The following is a 24,856-nucleotide window of genomic DNA, read 5'->3' on the forward strand; positions in this document are numbered from 1 at the left end:
GGTATTTTCATGGATTCACTCAGTTTGCCTCACCAAATCCCTCTGAGGTAGGTAAGAGGCAGGTGACAACAGCCCATTTTACAAATGGGGTAAAGTGAGGCCCAGGACTCGCTGCAGGTCACACCGTGGAGACACAGCGACAGCCACGGCAAAAGAGCATTCTTGTGCCTTTCGGTCTCCCTGTCCCTGGCAACACCGGTCTTCTTGAAAAAGCCCCCTCACCTAGATTCAGACCAAGTCAGCAGGTATTTGCAGGAACGGGAACATTTAGCTTACAGTTTTAAACTCTTGATCTACTGGCAGGAAAAGAAACCAAGCCCACAGCAATCAGCCAAAGCCAGGGGACCTGGGCACCTGGGAATGGGGGCAGCCCACCCCACCCCAATTAGTGAGTGGCTTTATGTGTTTTTTTGTTTGTTTTTGTTTTGCACAGTGCAGCATTTTAGGGGGCTAGCTGAATTCTAAGAATGGATTGATAAACCAGCAGGTACTGAATGTGATGATCATGGAGGAAGAGGCCCCTCTCTGGCCTGTTGCCAGATCAGAGTGGATGGGATAAAGCTACAGTGTTGTCAGAGGCCAGGTCCTGGAAGCAGAAAACTTCCGTGGGGCTGGGATGAGATTGAGGACGCCTGTGTGTACCTCTGCGTGTGTGTCTGTCTGTCCTGATAGGGTGCTTTCCTTACCCTTGCCAGCTAAACCCCCCCTCCTTTCTCTGACCTCAGCATTTAAACTGTTTATTTCATGCCATTGACCAGAGACCCCCACAGTACTAACGCCATCTGGAGTATTTCTAACTGGACCACGTGCAGCGCCTCCAAGCCTACGAGCAACCAGTGAATCAGAAACAGCCACACCTCAAAGTTCGAAATCTCAATACCTCAAGTCCCAGCTCAGTGAATTCCAGCCAAGGGTAAGAATTTGGGAATTTTTCCAATTACTCTGGCTCACAAGGCAGCGTGACAGAGGACTGTAAACCCCCTACGTCTGCCCAGAAAGCCCCCGAGGGCAGAGTGAAGGGCACATGTACATTTTTCCAAGTGCTAACCCACCCGGTCCCTGGGAGCCCATTCCGCCCCCAGCCTGCAGCTCCAGGACGGGTTTCCAAAGCACACGCAGCTGCACCTGGACATGGATCAAGCCATATGGCAGAGCGTCCTGGTCTCCGGTAACCAGTCCCGCTGGGAAGCCCAATGCCAGCACGGAGACGCAATCCTCGAACAGGTGACTGGGCCAAAGCATTGCTTAGGGCTAAAAGTCGGTGAGCACAGTGCCCATGCCCGCTGGCCGCCCTCCCACAGCGGGGCACCACCACCCAGGGGGGCCAGCCCGGAGCCAGCCCCCTCACAGAACGGACTCCTTGGATTCCAGTTCGGGGGCGCTGGCTGTGGGGCCAGCGGGGTTCTGGTGCGTCACCAGGGGCGACGTCTCCTCCTCCGATTTGCAGTTGGGGATGGCCTCCACCTTCACTTCGCTCAGCTCCTGCTCCCCTTTCTTCATGGTCTTCTGATTGAGGTGGTGGAGAATGCCCGCACCCAGCGCGTCCCCTTCCACGTTCACCACGGTGGTGGTGCGGTCCCTGAGGGGGGAGAAAAGGCAGGCCTTGCCGCAGGTGCCGCTGGGCCCTGCCGCCACAGCAGCCTGCGTGCACCCTCGTCGTGCTGCCCAGGGCACAGGCCTCACTTTACTCTAAACTGAGCTTCTTTCAGTATTTCTTATTCTCAGGAAAGTAATAGACCCTGACTGTGGAAAACCTGGAAAGAAGAGAAGTATAAAGAAGAAAACAAAGGTCACCCACCCACACTTCACAACTCCCAGTGAATCTAGTAACATCTTTCTAGGTATGTATTTTATATTGAGTAGACACCATGGTATGAGAGTCCCACGTAGCTGGGACGGAGAGTGTAGACAGGGTTTCAGACCCAGCTTCTCTCCTGCTCAGCAGTACACTGTGAGAACGCCCCTTCTTTTTCTTGCCTCAACACCGTGTCTCTGCTCAATGTTCAACTTCACATGTATTCCATGGCAGTTGGCAAACACCATCTCATAGCATTGTCCTTTCCAGGAGCTGGTCTTCCCACAGATTAGTCCAATAACCACCCCCTCTCTCCTGGGGCTCAGAGCACCGTTTTGGGGCAAGAAGTGAACTCACCTGCACGCACCGGAGAAGCTGAGGGCTGTGCAAACAGAGGCCGCGGGGTGGTGGGTGGCTCATGTGACTTCAGGTCTCTCCTGGGCAGTCTGCCTGGTGCCCTGTCCCTGTTCCTGACTAACTGCCTCTTAAATGCATGCCTTCCTCATGCAGAGGCAGCTGGCTGAGGAAGCAGACGGGGCCTCTGACACTCTGCTCTGGTCCTGTCCAACTCACCAGCTCAGGGACTGAGTTCCCTCTGATGAGCTGTGTGGACAATGTGGGTCTCTGCTGCACATTTCACCCTCCTTGTTCTGAGGAACTGTAAGGATTCTGAGAAGTCCTTTCAAATTTCCAGGGCTTACACAAAAGGTTGGAAACCACCATTCCCAACCACAGTGGGCAGAGCCACGAGCCCAGTGCCAGACTCCAGTGTTTAGGTTATGCCGTGCCTGGCTCTGGCTAGCCTGGCCGGCAGTGTCTTTCTTCACTAATGTTTACTGAACGCTTTACCACAAGCCTGGAACTCTTCTATGCACTGTGGATATGCTAACTTAGTTCATCTCCAACACAGCTCTGGTGTAGCTTCTATTATTATTCCCATTTGACAGGTGAGCAGATTAAAGCACAGAACAGTTCCCTATCACACAACTAGTAAAGCTGGGATTTGAACCCAGGTACCTGGGCTCCAGGGCTCCAGGGTTTCATTTTCTTATCCATGTGCTCTACTGTCCAACATTAGTACCTCAGGTGACCTTCCCTATATAACAAGTATTGTTTACACCTAAAGAAGGTATCACACAACTCAAGGAATCCACACTCAGAATCAACACTCACTGTCCTATGCCCTTACAGGAGCCCTGGTGATGGTGGCCTGAATCACACCTCCTTCCTAACTCCTCTTCCCCAATCCACTCACATCAGCTGGGTTCATCTTCACTTCCCTCGCCAAAATCACTCCTTGCATGTTCCAGGCCAAGGACAATCATTCCCAAAGGCTCACTGCTCCAATGGCTATGACCCCTGTGCAGCCAACCATCTCCATTAGACCCTTGTCCCGCCTGTGCCTGCCCTGGGGGCCCAGCCTGGGTCTTGGACCCCATTTCCCTGGATGCTCAAACCAAGTTCTCAGTAATGACATTTCATGGTCATTCATGGGCCTTTGACTCTTACACTATTTAATTTTTCCTAGCTCTAAATTTTTTCTTGCCTGGGACACCTGGGTGGCTCAGTCAGTTAAGCGTCTGCCTTTGGCTCAGGTCATGATCCCAGGGTTCCTGGGATCGAGTCCTGCATCGGGCTCCCTGCTCAGCGGGGAGCCTGCTTCTCCCTCTGCCCGCCACTCCCCCTGTTTGTGCTCATGCTCTCTCTCTGACAAATAAATAAATAAAATCTCAAAAAAAAATTCTGTCTTGCCAGCTCAACTGTAGGCTCCTTCACAAGGCATGTCTGAAGTTTCTCCACATCCCCCAGACCCAGCAGGGTGTCAAGCTCCTAGGAAAGTCGACACAGACTTTCTTTTTTTCAGTGTCCTTAGGACTTGCTACTTACACAATCCAGTCCACAGCCAGGATCAGAGAAAGGTCATGAGTGGGCAGCCCGATGGCCTCCAGGATGATGGCGATGGTGAGGACCCCTCCAGCTGGCACGCCGGCTGCGCCGACACTGGATGCCGTGGCTGTCACTCTACGGGATGGCAAAGAAGACTAGCCATTGACACAGAACATGGTGTGAGCACAGAGAAATGCAATATGGCGGCCATGGCTTAGAAACCGAAAACCACACAACCCTAGATGCTGCTGGCTGAGCCCTTCAGAGAGGATCCACTCTCTTCAAGTAATGAATTCACGTTGTCATTTTCCAAATGGGAACCGCCCCCCACCAAGTCACGGTGAGATTGGTATTCATGAGGTATTTCAAAGGAAATCACACACATAACGAAAAACCTCTGAAGTTTTGACCCAGACCTGAAGATGAAGAATAATGAACTTACAGAATCGTGAAAATCTGTCCTGCTTTGAGCTCAATGTTGTTGAGCTGGGCGATGAACACCGCGGCCACACACTGGAAGATGGCTGCCCCGTCCATGTTCACAGTGGCCCCGATGGGGAGGATGAACCTGCTGACCCTCTTATCCACACCGTTGTTCTCCTCAATGCACTTCATCATGGAGGGGAGGGTCGCTGAGCTGGAAAGGGAGAAACGGCCAACCATGACAAGAGTCCTTCCCAGCCTGGCTAAGAGACTGCTCAGCTCAGGCCCAGGAGCAGGGCAATTAGCACCAGCCCAGGATCTGGTTTTCTTCCCTTGAAGGAAGAGAAAAATTGGAATTGTTTCAAAGCTTCTGTCACAACGTGCGGTAATGTCAATTCCCAAAGTATTCAAAATCCAACTCCCTAGATGGACCTGTTATGTTATTTACCTGGATACACCTGTTCCAAATATTTCAAGAAACCCCACATTACCTCATGGTGCAAAATGGTCTCAAGACAGCAGAGAACTATTTACTCTACATGCGTATCTCCGCTCTTGAAATGTTCCCCCCAGAAGTCAAAGGCAAACTATGACTTTTTTTTCCTTTTAGGCCAAGAATAGCAAGGGCTGTGAGAGCCTGGAGAGGACTATGTTCCTGGATAACTGGAAGAAGAAGCCCTGCTCTCTCCAGCTAGCCCCGCAGGTGGCTGCCACAGCTGAGAAGCAGATTTGTTTCTAAGCCAGAGAAACTTTCCTCCTTAATTCTTTTTACCATCACCACCTTATCATAGAAATAGCCATTCAGGATGGGAGGAAACATGCAGCAGAGAGGCAAAAACCAAACGTATGAATGCAATGTGCAGCCATCCTTTGAAAGTTTTCTTTAACATACTCGGAAAGCCCAATTCTTTGGAAGCATTTCCAATAATGACAAGGTGCATCTTTTGTACTAAATTAGATAATCCCACAATACTGTGGACTCCCAGAGAGCTAAGCACCCATTCCTCACCTTGGTCTTATTTTCTAATCCATGTATCCAGAGGGAGAATTGGGCAAGCATCATTCTAGAAACTTCCCTGCAATGCATTTTGAGGTAGGTGGTTGCCTTCTTTTACTAATTAGGGTGAGGACCCACAATGAGGTTAAATAACGATCTGACCTCTAAGGAGCAAGAAGGAGAAGGGAATGAGACAATCCCTCATTCTGGCAATCCCAGAAACCCACTTCCATAAAAGTGTGGGGCTGGTAATTAAAAAAACCAGACAAGACCAATTTATAGTTTTCAATAAATCAAAATACACCAAACGCTGGTTGTGCATCTACGACTGAACTCAGCTGGTTCCACAGGACTATGGCTCAGAGCAGCCGAGGGCGCCTGAAACCGACTCACCTAGAACAGGTAGCAAACGCTGTTGCAAATGGCGTGACGAGGCCCAGGAGGAACCTGAATGGGTTTTTTCGCGTGAAAACAAAATAAATAAGTGGCAGAACAATTCCTCCATGAATAAAATGGCCCAATATAGATGTGAAGATATATTTTCCAAGGCTGGTCACCAGCACGATGATATCCTTCATTTCCAAAATCTTGCTTCCAACCAGGAACATGATGCCCACGGGTACATACCTAGGGCGTGAGCATAGGTCCCCGTCAGTAAGAGTGATGGGATGATGGAACCGGGAGATGCAGGCCCTTCTTGAATACACAACACAGGGACTTTCAACTAAGTGGTCTTCATTTCTCCCTACGATGAGGCTAAGGGCACCTGGTTGGTTCAGTCAGTACAGCATGCAACTCCTGATCTCAGGGTGGTGAGTTCGAGCCCCAAATTGGGCATGAAGCCTACTTAAAAAAAAAAAAAAAAAAAGAAGCTCTCCCTAGAATGATCCTGAGGAATTGAAAAGGATGGGCCCATTTTATAGGCTGTGAAACTGAGTAGAATTAACATGATAAATCACCATGAGTAATAGAGTCAGGACCAGAATCCAGATTTCTTTCTCCTTGGATATATTATGTTCTTAACAGAGGGATGCTACCAACCCATGGGCTCCAAAATGAAAAGCCGAGGAACTCCTCAAGATCAAAGCCTCTGGGACTGAGAACTTGACTTTCAGCCTTGGTCAGACTTGTTCTGAGAACTTAGAAACACAAAAGACTAACACCTATTTTGCAGAATTGCTGTGATACAGAATTGAGCCAGAGCTGGGACTTTTGTTAAGTTTTAAATTCTTTGTGGTTTGGAAAACATGACTCCATGGGAAAAAGTCATTAACAATGACCCTTAGGGAACACTCCTCGAACGTGAAGATTTTTTTAATGGCGAGACGGGAAGAAGAAAGGGAAGGAATGAACTATGGAAGCTACAAAACCCCAAAGTCAGCTGTTTTAAATGAAAATAAATTTAGGAAGAATTTTATAACCATTGACTTTATTTGTAAGTTTCAATTACATAGATAATAATATCACATAGTTCAAATTTGAAAGGGTTCAAAAGGGCGAATAAAGTCTCCCTTCCACATCTGACCCCCAAGTACTCAGTTTGTTTCCACCTTTACCTTATTCTTCTTAAATATGAGCCTCAAAACTGAAATACTGTAGATTATCTTGCCATTGTTCTGCTGACGGACCTCCAGACTATCCCCAGGTTTTCATCATCATAAACAATGCTGCAAGCAGCCTCTGTGTGTGTACCTGCCTGTGTTCTCCAGGTAGAGACATCAAGAAGTAGAACTGCTGAATTATGGGGTGTGCATATTTTAAATTTTAGTAGATATCAACAAATCGTTCTTTAAAGTAGCTGTTCCAATTCATATTCCCACCAGCTGTCCAGGAGAATAATCTTTTCCCTGAACCACTGGTTCTGCCACAGGGATGATTCTGCCCCAGGGATGATTCTGCCCCTGTGGGTCATTTGGCAATGTCTGGAGATATTTTTGGTTGTCATAGCTTTGGGGAGGGGTGGCACTGGCATCTAGAGGCCAGGGATGCTGCTAAACACCCCAATGTTTGCTCAAAACTATCCTCACTCTTATCAACGCCTAATAAAACCAAACTTCTCATTTTCCTAATCCTAGTAAGTTGGGCATCCCTTAAAATGTTTATTGGTCATTCAGGTTTCCTCTTCTATGAATTGCCTGCTCACATACTTTGTCTACTTTCTAATAGTATATTTAGTCTTTTTTCTTTTTCCCAACGACCAGAACTCTTTGCATTAGTGCTTCTCAAATGATCTTTGGTGTATCCAAAGATCCAGTTGGTCATGGACCATATTCTTATAAAAGACAACAGAAATAAAATATTAGAAAAGTGATCATGTGCTTGGATGTTGCAGCAATATGAAATTGCTACAAAAGTTTCTAAACACTTATCCTCAATTTCCCTATAAATCTCATTGCAGACAGATAAACAGTTTGTGAATTGGTACCAGTCCTCTGGAAACTAATGCTTTGAGATGTGCGTGTGTGTGTGTTCATATATACATTATAGGTAAATATATATAAATTATTTTCAGTGTCTTCTTTTGTTCAAGGTATCTTTTGTATACAAACATTTTATATTTTGATCTAGTCAAATTTAGCAGCTTTTTATGGCTTTTTGCATTCCATTTAGGCAGAGTTTCCATACCTCTATGTTTTCTTCTAATACTTTTAGGGGACCCCCCTCCTCCTTTCTTCCTTCCTCCTTGGATGGTTTAATGCATGGGTTAGCACCCTGAATTTTATTGGAACAACCACATTCATTCGTTTATAAATAGTTTACAGTTGCTTTCATCCTATAATGGCAGAGTTGGTAGTTGTGACAGAGACCATATGGTCTGCCAAGTTTGCTGAGCCTGTATTTAATCAACTGAGGCATTATTTCTGTGAATAGTGCAGGACAGGCAGGTGCTTTGACATTACAGTAAGTAATTAGCAAAGGAAAGATAGCAGAAAGAGCTGCTACTGGAGATCCCTTTCAAACCTGGTTGAGATCCTTTAACCAGGTAAGGCATTTTAAACCCGAATTTTGTGTGAGATGCACTTGCTGGGCAACAGATCTCCCACTGCAGTCAAACACACAGCAGGATCTGCCTTACTGAACACCCGCTTATATAACTAGTACATCGAATTGAAGGAATGACTATAAATTGGTTTTCAGATTGAAAACAAATGTCTTAACATTGCAACACCACTTTCTTGCATAATTTCCTTTAATCCAAACTTTGGGAGGATTTTAGACTAAAAAAAAATAAGGGAAAGGGAAAGAACCTGACATGTGATGAAAACACTTTTTCCTTTCTGAAAATATTTTTCTCCCCAGAACAACAACAGTCATATGAATAGTCGTGTTTGCAATGAAAGAGTCAGACTCTGGAATTTTTGATTGAGGAAGATAAACACCACCAGTGGGAGCTCTGGACTTGGCCTCCCCTTCAATTCCAAACTTTACTACCAAATTCCAGTCTTCTCTCCTAAGATCTGCCACCCCCATGCCATCTGAGATAGAGAAGTTGTGGGATAGTTAAGGGTTGACGATAAGGAAAATGCTTCATGTATGAAAGGATAAACTACATTTCTGGACAACGTACGAGTAGAAGCTAAAACCCACAGAAGTTTGGCTCAAGTAAAACAGCAAGATAAAGCTAATGAGGGATAGGCACTGGAATTGGTATGATTTCTGAGAAGTCACTTCGAGACCTCTGGTCAAATTTTTACCTGTTAGCCGGAAATCAATCCAATGGTTTTTATTAAACAACTGTGCTTTTATTGATGTTACATAAAGAAACATTTATGTGAAAAGAGACCATTCCAAGTTTATATATGCATGGGGTGAAAATGAATTTATCTTCCATGCTGTGAAATATTATAGGAAGGGGCCCCTTTGAAGCTTGAAGTCTACTGTTTTAAGATAAATAAGCCTTATTTTATGCAGCAGGTAGCACACTTATGGAGTTCATTGCCCCACAAGATGATATAGGCATCCCATATGCTATGGATAATGGGGGAAACTCATAAATAAATCACAAGTGATAGAACCATAAAGGGTCCCTGTGGGTGTTGAAGAAAGGACTGGTAACTATGGCACATGCCTGATTCTCTGAGGTCCTGGACAAGAGGAGAAACTGTCTCCACCTCCACGACCCCCTGTATCACTGTATCAGGTTTGGCCTATGATGCATTAATCATAGGCGAAGCACTTAGCTGGGCGGCCCCACAGGGATGACCTAGGACAGTAGACTTGGGTTCTTTTCTGGATGGCAAAAGAAATGAGAGGGAGAGTAGCAGGCGGGGCAAACTTACCACATAATCCACGACACCAGCACCATCGTCGCCTCATTGAAGGCATTAAAGAAACGGATGAGCTCTTCTCCTTCAGAGCCGAGTTTCTTTAGGGCCACTCCTAACACTAGAGCAAAGAGGACCAATCCTAAAATGTTCATCCCTTCGATCTCGGTGCCAATGGGAATCTATGGGATCAGAGGGGACAGAGGGTCTAAGTTTACAACAGATGAGTGAGAATTCAAGTAGCGGTTGGACAATCACTTCAAAGGGTTGCTTTTATTTTATTTTATCAAGTAGCATTTTCAACGCAGGACTTGAACTCATGACCTTGAGATCAAGACCTGAGCTGAGATCAAGAGTTGGATGCTTCACCGACTGAGGCACCCAGACGCCCCCAAAAGGTTGCTTTTAAAAGAAGAGCTGGTTAATATGACACTGCATGTCAACTATACTGCAGTAATAAATATAAAAAAAATTTTTTTTTAAAAAACATAAAAGAAGAGCTGGTTGGTGAAAAGTTCCTTCAGATCGAGAGTCAATGATTGTAACTGTGCCTCCCAAATGTCAACAAATCTTTTGTTGCTAGACTGTTACTGTGGCCTCCTAGCTGACAAATTTCACAAAAGATTTTCAGGATATTCTTTCCTGAGTCACTGACTTAAAATAAAATATATGGATATACTATATTCCTTATTTTTTTCCATAATGCTCAATCTCACTACTACAAGCATACATTGGACAAACATATTATTCCATCAAAACACACGAAATTCTGAATGGGAAATATCTATCAGCATGGTAAAAAGAGAAAGAACATTTTTACCATAGACCTGAGTTCTAGTCCCAGCTCTGGTATTAAGTAACTTCTCTGACCTTCAAGTCCTTCATCTGCAAGAGGAAGTGATTTGGACTAACTAGTAGCTTTCGACTTTTTTTTTTTCAGTACAACTTTTCCTCAAAGAAAGGCTGGTAGAGCTCAGAGCCCCTCGGCCCTGAGAAGCTGTTATGTGTGGGGATGGGGAAAGGGTGAAAGCACCTCCTTCTTCCCATGACAGCTCTGTAGCAGCACCGAGTAATCCTCGATTACCTTGGCCCCTCTCCCTGTCCTTCCACCTCCATCATGAAGGCTGGGGCCTTACCCAGTGTCCAACCGATAATGGCTACTCAAAAAATACGTGTGAGTGAATGATGGCTATAGTGAGTTAAGCTCTGTGTGTCGAGATAGGTTAAATCAGCTATTATATTTCAGGATAGCAGAAGGGGTGTTACAAAATATTTTTTGAAGAAAGGGACATCAGTTCCAATTTGATGCAATGGATCTGCTAAAGATTGCAGTGCTGCAGAGGCTGGCCTTGGGCCATGTTGGTAAATAACCTAAGGAGCAAGCCTAATTATGTTCTTCAAATAGTTCCTTCAAACCCCAGAGTTTTCAGCCCTGCTGAGAGGATGCCTCTTGTATGCTCCTTCAGTTAAAAAGCATTATTTGCTTTATAAGTTATTAGCCACAAGTGATCTTAGAAAGAGCCTTACCTTCTCACGGGTTACATTTCCAGAGCTCGTGTTGTGGGTCACCTCTCTATAATCAGTTGCATACTGGGAACAAGAGAAAGAAGAAGATGCTGTCACTTCACAGGTGAAGGCCGACTAGAGACTCTAAGAGGACTGCTGGACCTCTTACTACTCTTCTTATTCACTCTGAGGGTTCTGGGAATTCCTCACTTGGTTGGCCTAATGAGGGCCTCTGAGAACCATACAAAAGTTACTTAAGACCAAGGCAGCATACATCCCAAGAGGCCTCTGAGTTATTTAGGGACCCACACCACTAGGGGCAATGATTTGGAGGAAAAGGTCTACAAATTTCATGCTGATAGTTTGATATTTCAAACACCTGACACTTTGAACTTTGGTATTAATTTCATAATGTTGAAGTTCACTTTTTAATGTGTCATTTTATTTTCATTCATATGTTCCACTTTGTTCCAGAACTTATTTCAGCTTGACTGCTTTTCAGCATCTACTTTTTTTTTAAGATTTTATTTATTTATTTGAGAGAGAGAGAGAGTGAGAGCATGAACCAGGTGTGGGGGAGGGGTTAGGAGCAGAGGGAAAGGGAGCAGACTCCCCGCTAAGCAGGGAGCCCAATGCGCGGCTATCCCAGGACCCCAAGATCATGACCTCAACCAAAAGCAGACACAACCTACTGAACCACCCAGCGCCCCTCAGCATCTACTTCTAATCGGCTTGGCCTCCGCTCTCCAAAGCAAAGGATGTGAGGCAAGATGGCATTTTTTGGCTAAGTCTTGTGGGAGACTCACTTATCAGAAGTAACATGACTCTCCAAATTTGGGTCCTACTGACTTCACATACTTCTGCACAATGTATGCAGGTGTCTCCCTATGGCAAAATGCACGACTGGATGGAGTTTCTTATAAAATGCCTTTCCCGACCCCTTCTAAGGACACCTGGCTCTGAACTGTCAAGAGGAGCCCATTATGGGGTACTGCTTTGTGCCTGCCTTTGATGCGGCCTGGTCTCTCTCACCTTTGATTTATCAAGCTTTCAGACAAGCAGAGGTGTTCAGCTATCCTGTGATCACGGGTGATGGGAAAAAAACCCATCCCATGCCTTCTGTGATAGGCACTGAAAGCCCCATAAACCTTTTGTTTTTTTCCTACCCTCACATTATATATATAAGCCACAGATGTACTTATATGCAGATTAAAAAAAGATTTTATTTATTTATTTGAGAAAGAGAGCGAGCGCATGAGCAGGGGGGAGGGGCAGAAGGAAAGGGAGAAGCAGGCTCCCCACTGAGCAGGGAGCCCAATGCCGACGCCAGGCTCGATCCCAGGACCCTGAGATCATGACCTGAGCTGAAGGAAGCCGCTTAACCAACTGAGCCACCCAGGCGCCCCACACATTTTTTTTTTTTTTGGAAAGACAGAGAGGGAGAGGCTGTAAATAGAAACAGAAAAGTCTTTGCTTAAAAGTCAATGAGATTAGTCCATCTAATTTAGACCTTTATACTCCTTCTCCTCATATAGCATGGCTATAGGGACGTTACTTGCAGTCTTGCTAAAATTAGGAAAAACTAGAAACAATCTGAATGTCTATCAATAAGGGACTGACAGAATAAAATTATGATATGCTCACACATTGGAATAGGGCCATTAACATTATGCAGAAGGGTATTTACCGACATGAAAAAAAGTTTATAATATGCCGCCTTAAAAAAAGAGGTTAAAAACAGTATGTGTAGCATGTATACATACTAACAAAATGTGTAGTACAATTTTTATTTTTATTTATTTATTTTTAAAGATTTTATTTATTTATTTCACAGAGAGAGAGGGAACACAAGCAGAGGGAGTAGGAGAGGGAGAAGCAGGCTTCCCCACGAGCAGGGAGCCCAATGTGGGGCTCGATCCCAGGACCCTGGGATCATGATCTGAGCCGAAGGCAGATGTACAATTGTTTTTATTTTTAAAACGTGTGTGGCACATGCAGAGAAAAAACATATCTGAAGGATGTATACCAAAATGTTAATGGGTATCTCTAGGTAGTGATTATGAGTGATTTTTAATTTCTTCCATATTTTTGCACTTTATTTTTTATTTTTTACATGAGCATATATTACCTTTATAATCAGAAAAAAGATAAAAGTATATTTTTTAAAAATTCTAAAATATTTAAGAGATCCTCAAAATGTTATTTAAGAGTACTTCTCAGGTGATGTGAAAGGATGGTGGAGCCAGTGGGATATTTTAGAAAACCTTTTTGTTTTTTGTCATTTCATTTTGTTCTTACTCTAGGGTCCCCTCTACAAAAATTTAGGCGAGGCTTACCAAGTTTCGTTAACAACACTACCCCTCTCTGACCCACCTTACCTAACTGCATAGCATCATTTATACACCACCCCCATAAACGTTTCTTATTTTTTGGAAAGCATCAAGCCTTACCGTACGGAAAGCGGCAACCACAAGATTTGAGGGAAACAGGTTTCTGTTGGAAAAGAAAGCACTTTGTCAGTGTTCGTAAAATTCAGCAAAGTGTCCACTTTCGGATGCCCATTCCTGACAGCCTAACACAGGGTTCCCTCTCTGTCTAGGAGTTACTGTGGTCGCTGCTTGATCCAAGCACCCAGCTAGGCCTCGGCTGCTGGGCCACAATAGATACTCAGGGCACACCGATTTTTATCCTTATCTCCATCGTGGCACTCCAGAAAAACTGCATCACTTCCCCTAGAAGTTAAACCCTGTTGCAGTGGTTTTCAACAGTAGTGGTATTGCCCACTGGTGAAATCCAAGGGAGTGTTTTCATTGTCAAAATAATTGGGGAGCATTCCTACCATTGGGGAGTGTGTATAGGGGGGAGTGCCAGGTCCCAGCCATTCATTCTCCTGAGTGTGGCCCTCACACTTTCCAAATGTCCTATATGACATACCTATAGATGAAAGCCTTATTTATAATTACCTCAGCCTAAACTCATTCCAAAACACGGTATTTTTTTTTTGCACAATTTGGACATACACTGAATTTTCTAGGAATGCAGTTACTGTGCAAAACGTGGAATAAGTTTTTATTTTGGTTTGTTCAGAATGTTTCCAAAGATTATTCATCTTTCTGGAAAATCACATCACCAATGGCAAATTGTAGGTTACGGGTCCTTAACTGCACACACTAGTATCAAGTACCAGCCCGCATTTACGGCTGTCTCATAAATGGTGAATGTAAATTCAGAAGCAAACACCTAATTAGGATCTTTACATATTGAAACACATTATTTTTTATTATAAATTACTCTCCTTTTATCTTTCTGTTGAGTCATATTGATGCTTTGAAATTGAAATGAACTGAAATTCTATTTATGGATTTCATTTCAGGATGAAGGATTTTATAAAGTATTTGTTCTAAAAGGAGGGCAATAGGGCTGGTCAAGTTAAGCTAGATTTTGAAACCAAAATCTATTCATGTGAACAGTTTTTATTGAGGGCCTCCTTTGGGTCAGGCTCGACGCAGGACACTGGTCTTGATAACGTAACAAAATCCCAGCGATGGTCCATTTGTAAAAGACTGAATCATCCTTTACAATTATGCCAAACTTGTCCATTAATACTTACTTCCGTGGCTGAGTTGTTTACCTAGTACTAGAATCTCTAGGCAACCATTTGCAGCACTTTTTGTTTCAGAGGTAGGTAGGTCTGACTTCAACCCAGCTTGGCAAGCCATCTAAGACAGATTCCTGGTAGTTACACCTTGTACGATACCTTCCCCTTGAGTGTGGGTGGGGCCTATGACTTGCTTCTAGCCAACAGAATTCAGCAAAGGTGATGGATGTCATATTCATGATTAGGTTACATAAAATTGGGGTTTCCTTCTCGCTATTAGACTTTCTTTATTGCAACTCATTCTTTATTAAAACTCATTGAACTGTACACCTAAAATGGGTGCATTTTACTGTATTTAAATATCTCAAAACTGCATAAAAGGCTAAAAAATAGGATATAGTACTAACTGCAAAGAATTTACAACCAAAAAAAAATACATACGTTCAAAGGGATGACTGAATTTTCTATAGCTCTGCTCTCAGATATTAATCCCTGGGAAGGCACCACCTGGGGGCAGTGAGATATAGCTCATGCATCCACAAAATCATTCTCCTTTCCCTTGTTCCTCCTACCCGTACATACAATGGCAAGGAGCTGAGGCTGTGGGAGTAAAGTAAAAACACTTCTCTGCACCCTTCACAGACTGTGCCTTTGGTGTTGTATCTAAAAAGTCATTGTCATAATCAAGTCAAAAAATGGGCAGAAGACATGAACAGACACTTTCCTGAAGAAGACATACAAACTGGCTAACAGACACATGAAAAAATGTTCATCATCATTAGCCATCAGGGAAATTCAAATCAAAACCACACTGAGATACCACCTTACACCAGTTAGAATGGCAAAAATTGACAAGGCAAGAAACAACAAATGTTGGAGAGGTTGTGGAGGAAGGGGAACCCTCTTACACTGTTGGTGGGAATGCAAGTTGGTATAGCCACTTTGGAAAACAGTGTGGAGGTTCCCCCCAAAATTAACAGAGCTACCTTATGACCCAGCAATTGCATTACTGGGTATTTACCCCAAAAACACACATGAAGTGAAAAGAAGGGCCGTCTGCACCCCAATGTTCATAGCAGCAATGTCCGCAATAGCCAAACTGTGGAAAGAGCCGAGATGCCCTTCAACAGAAGAATGGATAAAGAAGATGTGGTCCATATATACAATGGAATATTACTCAGCCATCAGAAAGGATGAATACCCAACTTTTACATCAACATGGATGGGACTGGAGGAGATTATGCTAAGTGAAATAAGTCGAGCAGAGAAAGTCAATTATCATATGGTTTCACTTATTTGTGGAACATAAGGAACAGCATGGAGGACATTAGGAGAAGGAAGGGAAAAATGAAGGGGGGATATCGGAGGGGGAGACAAACCATGAGAGACTATGGACTCTGAGAAACAAACTTGAGGGTTCTAGAGGGGAGAGGGGTGGGGGGATGGGTTAGCCTGGTGATGGGTATTAAGGAGGGCACATACTGCACGGAGCACTGGGTGTTATACAAAAACAATGAATTGTGGATCACTACATCAAAAACTAATGATGTATTGCATGGTGACTTAGATAACAAAATAAAATTAAATTAAAAAAATAAAATAAAATAAAATAAAAGCAGCAAGAAAAAGAAGAAGATAGCAGGAGGGGAAGAATGAAGGGGAGTAAGTCAGAGGGGGAGACGAACCATGAGACACTATGGACTCTGAGAAACAAACTGAGGGTTCTAGAGGGGAGGGGGGTGGGGGGATGGGTTAGCCTGGTGATGGGAGGGCACTTTCTGCATGGAGCACTGGGTGTTATACGAAAACAATGAATCATGGATCACTACATCAAAAGCTAATGATGTATTATACGGTGACTAACATAATAAAATAAAATTTAAAAAAATAAAAAGTCATTGCCATATTAAAGGTCATTTAGGTTTTCTACGTTTTCTTCCAGGAGTTTTAGAGTTTTCCATCTTATATTTAAGTCTGTGACCCATTTTGAGTCAATTCTTGTGAATGGTGCAAGGTCTGTGTCTAGGTGTCAGATGTCCAGCTGTTCCAGCACAATTTGTTGAAAAGATTATCTTTGTGCCATTGTATCACCTCTACTTCTTTGTCAAAGATCAGTTGACTACATTTACACAGGCTCTCTATTCCATTCCATTGGTCTATTTGACTATTCCTTCGCCAACACCACGCTGTCTTGCCTACTGTTGTTTTATGGTAAGTCTTACATAGTCGGGTAGTGTCAGCCCTCTGACTTTGATCTCCTCTCTGCAAGCTTCTTACCCCTCTCCCTTTGGCTTTTAAACACAGACGCTGCTGTAAATGAACTTTGGCTTCCTTACTCCTGAGCTCTCCTGCGTTCAGGGATCAGCTGTTTGTCATGTAAGCAGGTTTGCCTGCCCTCAGAGCTCTGTCTTCAGGCACTTTTCCTAACTCCTCACATTCACACAATAACTCCGTGTGCTTTCAAAATAAGAAACATTTGAGCTGGAAGAGATTTTAGAGGTGGTCAAGATCAACACCCTCATTTAGCACATGGGGACACCAGAGATATTAAGCTGGTACATCTCCCATTCATGCTCCACCTAGACTAACACTGTCCAATATGGTAGTCATGTGGTTGTTGGATACTTGAAATATGACTGGTGCTACGGAGGATCTAAATTATTTTACTTACATTGAAATGACTTAAATGTAAACACTTGTGGCTAGTGTCTATCATACTGGACATTGCAGATCTGGAGTTTTGAGATCCAGAGTCTTGGAGGGAATAAGAAGGACCAAATGGTCTTTCCATGCTTTACCTCTACACAGTACCTAATTTCACTGGGTATTAGGGGGCTTCTAACCACTGAGCTCTTCATCTTATTCAAACTCTCAAATATTTCATTTTTCTTTTATTTGATCCTTAGAAATTTACCTAAATTACATAATACTAGATCTATATTGGACCAGAGTTTCTCTAACATTAGTAGGCCATGAAAGCAATTTATTAGTTATAGCCAACATTTCATAAAATATGTAATACATTAGACAGAATTGAAAATACCAGCATGTATCACATTTAAAATGCTGTTTGGGCACTTGTTTCATGTTGTGTATGTGGCGGGGGGGGGCTATATGTGGACTGAAGCCATAATTTAAAATGTATTTCTTAGAGTAGGTCTAAGTCAAAAACATCTGCAAAAATGTCAAGTCCCTACTAAATTCAGAGACCCACGTCAGACCAAATTAGGAAAGAATGAATGGACAAGGCTTTCCGGTGCTAGAGGAACCTTTGGGTACATTACTTAAACAGAAAACCTGGTATGAGAGGAGGCTGAACTTCTGTTAGTGGTGGTATACAAGCATGCAGCTCACACAATGAAAAACTTCAAAAATGTTCCTTCTTTATACATCTGGTACTGTTTTCTCTTCTGATCCTATTTAAATGTCAAGGGTGGTATGCATTTCCCTGTCCTATATGAGAAGAATGGAAAACAATTTACTTTTGCTTAGGTATATTTTTTTGTTCCAGAAATATTTCCTTTTATTTAAGTTCAAAAATTCTTTACTGAATTTATGAAAATTTCAAAGGCTGCTCAGAACAGGATATGGCACGGTATGTACACCTGCTAAATATTTATTATCCTTAGTGTTTATTGTTATAGAGTTGGTTAACAGGGACATGCCCCTTCAGATCTTGGTACCCCCCACAAGGCTGGGAGCAGAGGAAGGGCTGGGGGTAGTGGGCTTATACTCTGGTGACAGTGGGGGGAAGGGGTGACAGTGGGGGGGCAGGGGAGTAATCTACCCTCTTTTTAAGGGCCATATCCAGTTTTAGTTTTAGATTCCAGCTGGAAAGGTTAATGCCAGGCCCCTGGGGTGGGGGATTTTTGGGGAAATAAGATTAAAAACAGCACCAATCCTCTGTAACAAGTGGCCTGAGGGCTATCCCTGAGGGGCTGGGACACTTGAGAATATTAGCAAGATACTCCAATATTAACTCATTTAATCCTCATAACAAATGTAGGTAATAGACACTATTATTAGTCTCATTTTACAGATAAGAAAACCGAGGCATAGAGAGGCTTAAAGACTTGTCCCTACAGCTAGTAAGTGGTAGAGCAGGATTCGAACTCAGGTAGTTGACCCCAGTGTCTGCTTTTAATCACCCCCCATGCCGCCTCACTGGGTGTATGCTCTTTTCAGTCTCTGTGAACTATTCAGATAGTCTCCTGGGTGGCAGAAGGAAAGGTGTCAAGGTAAAAGCTTTCATTTTTTTTTTTAAATAACAAGCTGCCACTTTTTCCCTTTAGTGACTAATTAGACCGAGAAACCTCCGTTAATGGATCCTTGTTAGATTTGCTAAGAGTCTTCGTCTTGCCTATAGAAGAGAGACTTAGGCATATGACAAACAGCCTGCCATGGCCAACATCTAAAAGAAATTATTCACTATTCACTCCCTTGACTACGATCTAGGGGCTAATATTAGAGCTCGGCCTCTGATAGGTTTCTTTGAAGCTATTCAAGAAATGTGTTCTTTGCAAGTTGAGAGGCATCATAATCACACCAGTCCTTGACCAGGAAAGTCAGTCCCTCATGCCTCCCTCTGTGAAGGGAAAGTCTCAAAGCACTGTCCGCTGTTGAGAAAATGAGCACAAGAAAAAAATAAAAAGTCTAGAAAACTGGGCAACAGGCAGAATCTCATTTGTGTCTCCCAGGCAGGCACAGGGCTGCACCCTGCTAAGCTTTTGCAAAAGACAGTGGCCTGGGGCCAGACGGAGCCCTGGGCCCCACCCAGGAGCTGTCCCTACCTGCCACCTTTGCAGATAAGCCTCTGGTTTTTCCATTTGAAAACTACAAATTTTAACACCCAAGGGAATGTTAGAAGCCAGTGGTCTCAATCCCTTCCACTTAGGTCGACTGGTCAACTTTGGAGACCACAAACATGTAATACGGGGGGCAGGAATGTGGAAACTGGAATGTCAGAGAGGGTATGTGAGGATTTCTGCTCCCTTTTAGAATGGAAGGCTCTTCTGTGTTCAGTTTTGACTTTTCTACATTTTCCAAAATTCCCACGTGTTGGTTTTTTTTTAAAGATTTTTGTTTATTTATTTGAGAGAGAGAGAGCATAAAGGAAGTTAGAGATAGAAGAAGACTCCCTGCTGAGCAGGGAGCCCGACGTGGGATTCGATCCCAGGACCCTGAGATCATGACCTGAGCCGAAGGCAGATGCTTAACCGAATGAGTCACCCAGGCACCCTCCCCCTTTTTTCCCCACAGTGTTGATTCTATTAGTCCAAAACATAACTGTTCACTTCTTTTTCTCCAAGTTCCATATAGTTCCCAACACACCTAAAAACATTAGCTTCAAGTCATCCTGAGCTCCCCCAAACATTCCCCCCCAAATTTAGTCTCTTTTCTTTTAGACTATGAAAAGAGGGCCATCCCCATAAGTTCATGTGAAACAAACACAACTTCCTGATAGCTCTGTAATACTGCTCCATTTATAACCAGAGTAAGCATAGAGTGTGCCAGCCCTGGTCAAACAGCTTTACAGACATAACTCATGTAATCCTCAGAACAATCTTCCGAGGTAAGTACTTTCATGATGCCCGTTACAGAGATGAGGAAGCTGAGACACAGAAATTAGGGACATGCTCTAGGACTCACAATCAGTAAGCCTTGTTAGGGACCAAGAAGTTCCATAACGACTGAGTTCCTCATAACCTGTTTCAGTCTCTTTGGTGCCGAAACCATTTCATTTTAGATGAACAGTCACAGCTCAATCACTTGGGTCATACCCAGTTCTGAGAGTCCTGTACTGTTCTGGGTCTCCAGGCATAAAGCTCTGGGCTGCTCAGTAGGAGACTGGAACTTTCCCACCTGCTAGCCACTCTCCATCACCCCTTCTCAGCTCTCGAAGGGCCTGCTTCTAGCACCTGTGCCTCACATACACTCCCTGGCCTTTGTTATTTCTAATCCATTGTGTGTTGGGAAATCAAACCACTCAGCAACGGCATTCTGAAAATTTTCTAAAAGTTATACTGAGTATCTGTTAGCTTCATTTCTTTCTGACTTGTAGTTCTATCTTGAGAAAAATTAGAAACCGTAGCAGAGAGACCCTGAGGCACTCCACCACCAGCAAAGCTCCAGCAGCAGCTACACTATATTATCAGAGACTTCTCCCACTCCTTTTGGGTGTTTGGTTCTGGGCAGTTACCCGGCGAGGGCCTGTTGGATAACTGAGGTGTTTGCCCGTGTTCTCACTTCATTCAGTGCCCACAGGCAGAAAGGACTGCGCCCTGCCTTTGCCAAGGAACGTGCCCAGAGTCCCATAAAATCAGCATCTGCGGGGTTTCTTTGAAGGAAGCAAATTTAAAACTTTGACCCAGGGACTCAGGAAGCACTTAGACATGGCTCAGAACTCAGTGCCCTCTCACAAGCTGCTCAATGTGAAGGCAAATCAGAGCAGCAGTACACAGGCTTTCCTTCCCTGATGGGGCTCAGGTCCTCTGTTTAGAGGAAGTGGGCATCTGCCCTGACCCAAATCATATTCTTACCTGATTCCCTTTTGGCCCAGAGCAAACATTTCTGAGACGGTCGCACTGGACTAGCAGCATGCACCATTACTATGGCATATTGACTTGGGGGAGGGAAGAGTGGGAGAAGCAGAACCCCAAACTGTGGGGCACAAGACCCATAGTTTCGCGAATCCTTCTTTCAATAAACCATTCTGTGACCTTGAGCAAATCACTTAATCGCTCTCTGTCTCAGTTTCCTCAGTCGTAAAACAGGATCATAGCACCTGCCCTACCTTTATCCTTGAGAAGCTGGAGGCTGGCTGTGGAAGCATTATGAAATGCTGCCTATTCCCAACAAGCCACGACAAAGGTTCTCTTAGTCCTTTCCTGCATCTGCAGCCCAAGTCACTGAAAAGTCTGCACCCAGACAGACCACTAAGCCATGATGCTGGGTCACCATTCGCTTCAGAAGCAGCGGCTGTAGGGGCTTGGATCTAAGACTAGAAAACCACGATCAGGAAATAAGATGCCCCTTCTGAGACAGGTGGTAATAAAGTAACCCCTCACCTTACCTTGTGCCATTTGGGGGCTACTGTCCCTCTTTTGGAGATAAAAGAATGCTACCGAGCCTCCCTCTGGGGTACCACCAGCAGGTCAGAGCTGGGCATCCAAAGTCCCTTCCCTGGGCCACTGATCCCTGCAAAAAATCCTTTAACCCCATAACTACCTTCCCTCCTGGGGAAAGCTGACTGATAACACTGAATGTAATAAGCCAAAAGCATTCTCAGCCTCAGCAGACTTTGTTTTCAGCACCCACCTAAAAGTCCTAAAACTTTAAGGATCTCAGAAGACCAAATATCAAGTTGCCAGATACCAAAGACTGTGATCACATCAAAGTCCTCTTAGGCCATCCCCATCTGCCTTTTGGTCCCCCTCATCGGAGGTTTTGGGTTGTTTTTTTTTTTTTTCCAATACAAAAGCCTTGGACTTTTTATTGTTGTTGTTGTAGTTTCAAACGAACACACTCTCAGGTGGCAGACAGTCATCACATTTTCCAGAGGGAGAAAAGGAAATAGCAGGAAGTCAAGTCACTTTGCCCAGGGTTTGCTGTTTTTTGCAGCCTCAGCCATGAGGAGCTTTGCCTCAGTGACTCAAGACAAAACATACCTCCAAGGCTCCGAATCCAGAATTTTCAGAAACCTGGAGGAGCCAGCTGAGCTCCTCACTCAGCTGAACCTGGCCAGGACCTTAAATGCCTCCAGGCTGCAGTTCTCCTATCTGTGAACTCTGGGCTAATGGAGAAACCAAGAGAGGCTGAGGCTTTGGATAATCCAGAAACAACTTTGCATCTCAAGGGATAAAATGCAACTTCTAAGAGTCACAAAGAGCAAGCAAAACTCCTTCCCCTCTAGAACTCACCCTTCCAGAAATAAAGCTCCTTGAAACCCAACAATACTCTACAGTGATCCTGACTATGGGGGTGGACAGCAACCTGTCCCAAACCCCCCGGAGAGCCATGTTTCTGGGCAATGGGCCTCATACAACTAACCCCAGCCCTGTTATCCTTGGGCCCCCTGACAAGTCTTCAAAAATTGCCACCTTCCTCTCAGCCAAAGGGCTGGAACAGGGAAGGCCAGAGATTACAGGTGAGGATGATACAGGCAAAATTTAACTAATGCTCCCAACAGCTTTCGGGGACCGCGCCGAGAAAATAGGGTGAAGATAATGGGGTGTGTTTGGAACGTTTTTACTGGTAAGGGCGGCCAGACGGTATAAGGAGTACGGTACAGGTGAGACAGCTGCTCTTCCCTAACACTTCCACCTAATGGGAGGGCTGGTTCATCACCAGCAGCCAATTAAGAATGAACTCTTAGCAGTTTATGAGTGTGGTGTGTCTGTGTGTATGTGGTGGGGGGGGCGCATGCACTGGAGTGCATTAGAGAGCTTGTGTCCCTCACTGTGCACTTGGCGAGGTTGGGGGGGAGGGGCGTTACCTGGCCAGGTCGAGGAAAGAGTCCACTGTCTCTTTGGGGACCGGAGGGGACCCCGACTCCTCCAGCCCCAGGTCGCTGGACCGAAGGGTCTGCGCGCCAGACCCAGGCTTGATGATGAACGCCAAAGCGACAGCGAGCGCCGAGGCGCCAAGCGTGGTGAGGCCGAAGTAGGCGATGGCGATGCCGCCCAGGCGCCCGAGAGAGCTGGCGTCGAGGGAGGCGGCGCCCGACACCAGGCTGCAGACTACCAGGGGCAGGATGATCATGCGCAGCATGCGGAGCAGCATCTCGCCGGGGAAGGACAGGTAGGCGACCTGCGTGCGGGTGAGGCCAAGCCCGCGCAGCGCCGCGCCCAGGCCCGCGCCCGCCACCACTCCCGACACGGTGAACAGCACCAGCGCGTGCCGCCGTAGGAAGCCCGCGCAGCGCCGCGCGTGTCCCGCCGCGGACCCGGGCGCGCCAGGCCCTGCTGCAGGCCCCGTCTGGGCGCCGTCCAGGTAGCCGTTGGTTTCGCTACTCTTCTCCATGGCGCTGCTCGCGGCCCCGAGCTGGAGGAGGCGGGAGACTTGGCTCTGGGATAAGCCGGGCTCTCAATGAACGGATCAGGCAGAGCTGGCGACGTGTTCCGCGGGCTCTGAGAGCCGGCCCGCGGGGAGCTCCCGGCGTGGGTGCAGAAGCAGGTGTGGAAAGGGCCAGGAGAGGCGCGGGAGAGCAGGCTGGAGCCCCGGCCTGAGTGGATCGCGCCGCGCCCAACCTTCCCACAGCGGCCACGGGCTGGATATGATGCAACGCGGGAGCCGCGAGAGAGGGCGCAGATGGGAAGAAGGGAGAGAGCCGTGAGCAGCCCAAGCCCGCCCCCTTCACACCCGCCGCCCCGCCCCCCGCGGCTTCGGCCAATCAGCACCCGGGAGCCGCCGCCGCGCGCCCCTCGCCCTGGCGGCCGGCGCGGGGGGAGGGGCGACAGGGCTGGGGGCGCTGCCAGGGACGCTGCCAGGGGCGCTGCCGGGGCCGCTGGGGCGCCGGCAGAGCCGGCCAATCCGGGCGCCCGCAGCCGCGTCCGGCCCCGCTAACTGGGGCGGGCTCCGGGTGACCGCGGCGGGGCGCGGCCTGAGGCACGGCCCGGGCTCGTTGGCACCTGCCTGGGCCGCTCGGGCCAGCCGGGGTCTGGGCCCTCGTGGTTAGAGGGCCCGGGAGAATGTGGAACCCAGCCGCGTTCCCTGGCCTGGGGATTAGGGGAGGGGTTCCCTCCAGGTTGGTGCCTTCGCCCCCGCGGTCTGTCCGAGAACGCGCCCGCCTCTCTTGCAAAAGGGCTGAGCGCAGTGAGGCACCCCCACCCCCACCCCCACCCCGGAAGGTCCTCCGGCCGCGTCGTCCTCCTGCCTAAATCCCCTACTCCAGGAGTCCTGTAGGATAAAGCACGCCGGGGTGCCCACCGCAGGCCTGGCCCTGAGACGGAAGATGGATGATGGGTGGATGAATTAGAAAAGTCTTATCCCACGTTCGATAAGGGCTCTGACAAAGCTTCACCTGTAAGTGAAACCCGGGTGGCACCAAACCCAGGGCCTGGGCTCGCCACTGCGCGTGCTAGCCCTCTCCAGGGCAGGGGCTTAAAGCCTTCCGGATAGGCCCTCGGTTGCCCGACAGTTGTCTGCGGGCTGTATGTAGCCTGAAGACGCAAAACTCTTCTAGAATCAACAGCTCTCTCGCCACCACTTGCAGTTGCATTTCTACGACGTAGTACACAAACCACTGGATTTTAACCTCTTCCATCTCTCGGCCCCCAGCCGTCGCAGGAAAACTGTATATACAGTGGTTTAGCCAGCCTGCCAAGATGGTTTCTTAATGTTAACGTTCGATTCAGTTCCTTTTTTTTTTTTTTAAAGATTTTATT

The 24,856-nt window shown here is 46.0% G+C and overlaps 1 protein-coding gene across 1 annotated transcript; it reads right to left on the reverse strand.

Moving 5' to 3' along the window:
• Nucleotides 1-1,323: 1,323 nt before the first annotated feature.
• Nucleotides 1,324-23,492, reverse strand: SLC1A4 (solute carrier family 1 member 4). The gene is made up of 8 exons (XM_028093863.2): nt 22,966-23,492; nt 13,324-13,366; nt 10,895-10,957; nt 9,383-9,549; nt 5,496-5,729; nt 4,125-4,319; nt 3,683-3,817; nt 1,324-1,579 (listed from the first exon to the last, which is right to left on the reverse strand). The coding sequence occupies exons 1-8, from the start codon at nt 23,490-23,492 to the stop codon at nt 1,345-1,347; spliced, it is 1,599 nt and encodes a 532-aa protein (XP_027949664.2). The 3' UTR covers nt 1,324-1,344.
• Nucleotides 23,493-24,856: the final 1,364 nt, after the last annotated feature.

Source organism: Eumetopias jubatus, unplaced genomic scaffold, assembly GCF_037043125.1.
Source record: "Eumetopias jubatus isolate StellerSeaLion01/CBP00866 unplaced genomic scaffold, mEumJub1_p1.0 scaffold_9, whole genome shotgun sequence".
NCBI lineage: Eukaryota > Metazoa > Chordata > Mammalia > Carnivora > Otariidae > Eumetopias > Eumetopias jubatus.

Coding starts and splice junctions, on each gene's coding strand:
- SLC1A4 (XM_028093863.2), bottom strand. CDS start 23,492: ATGGAGAAGAGTAGCGAAACCAACGGCTACCTGGACGGCGCCCAGACG. Junction 13,367..22,965: donor TCTTTCCTCGACCTGGCCAG/GTAACGCCCCTC, acceptor CTTTTCCAACAG/AAACCTGTTTCCCTCAAATC. Junction 4,320..5,495: donor GCGTTTGCTACCTGTTCTAG/GTGAGTCGGTTT, acceptor CTCCCTTTCCAG/CTCAGCGACCCTCCCCTCCA.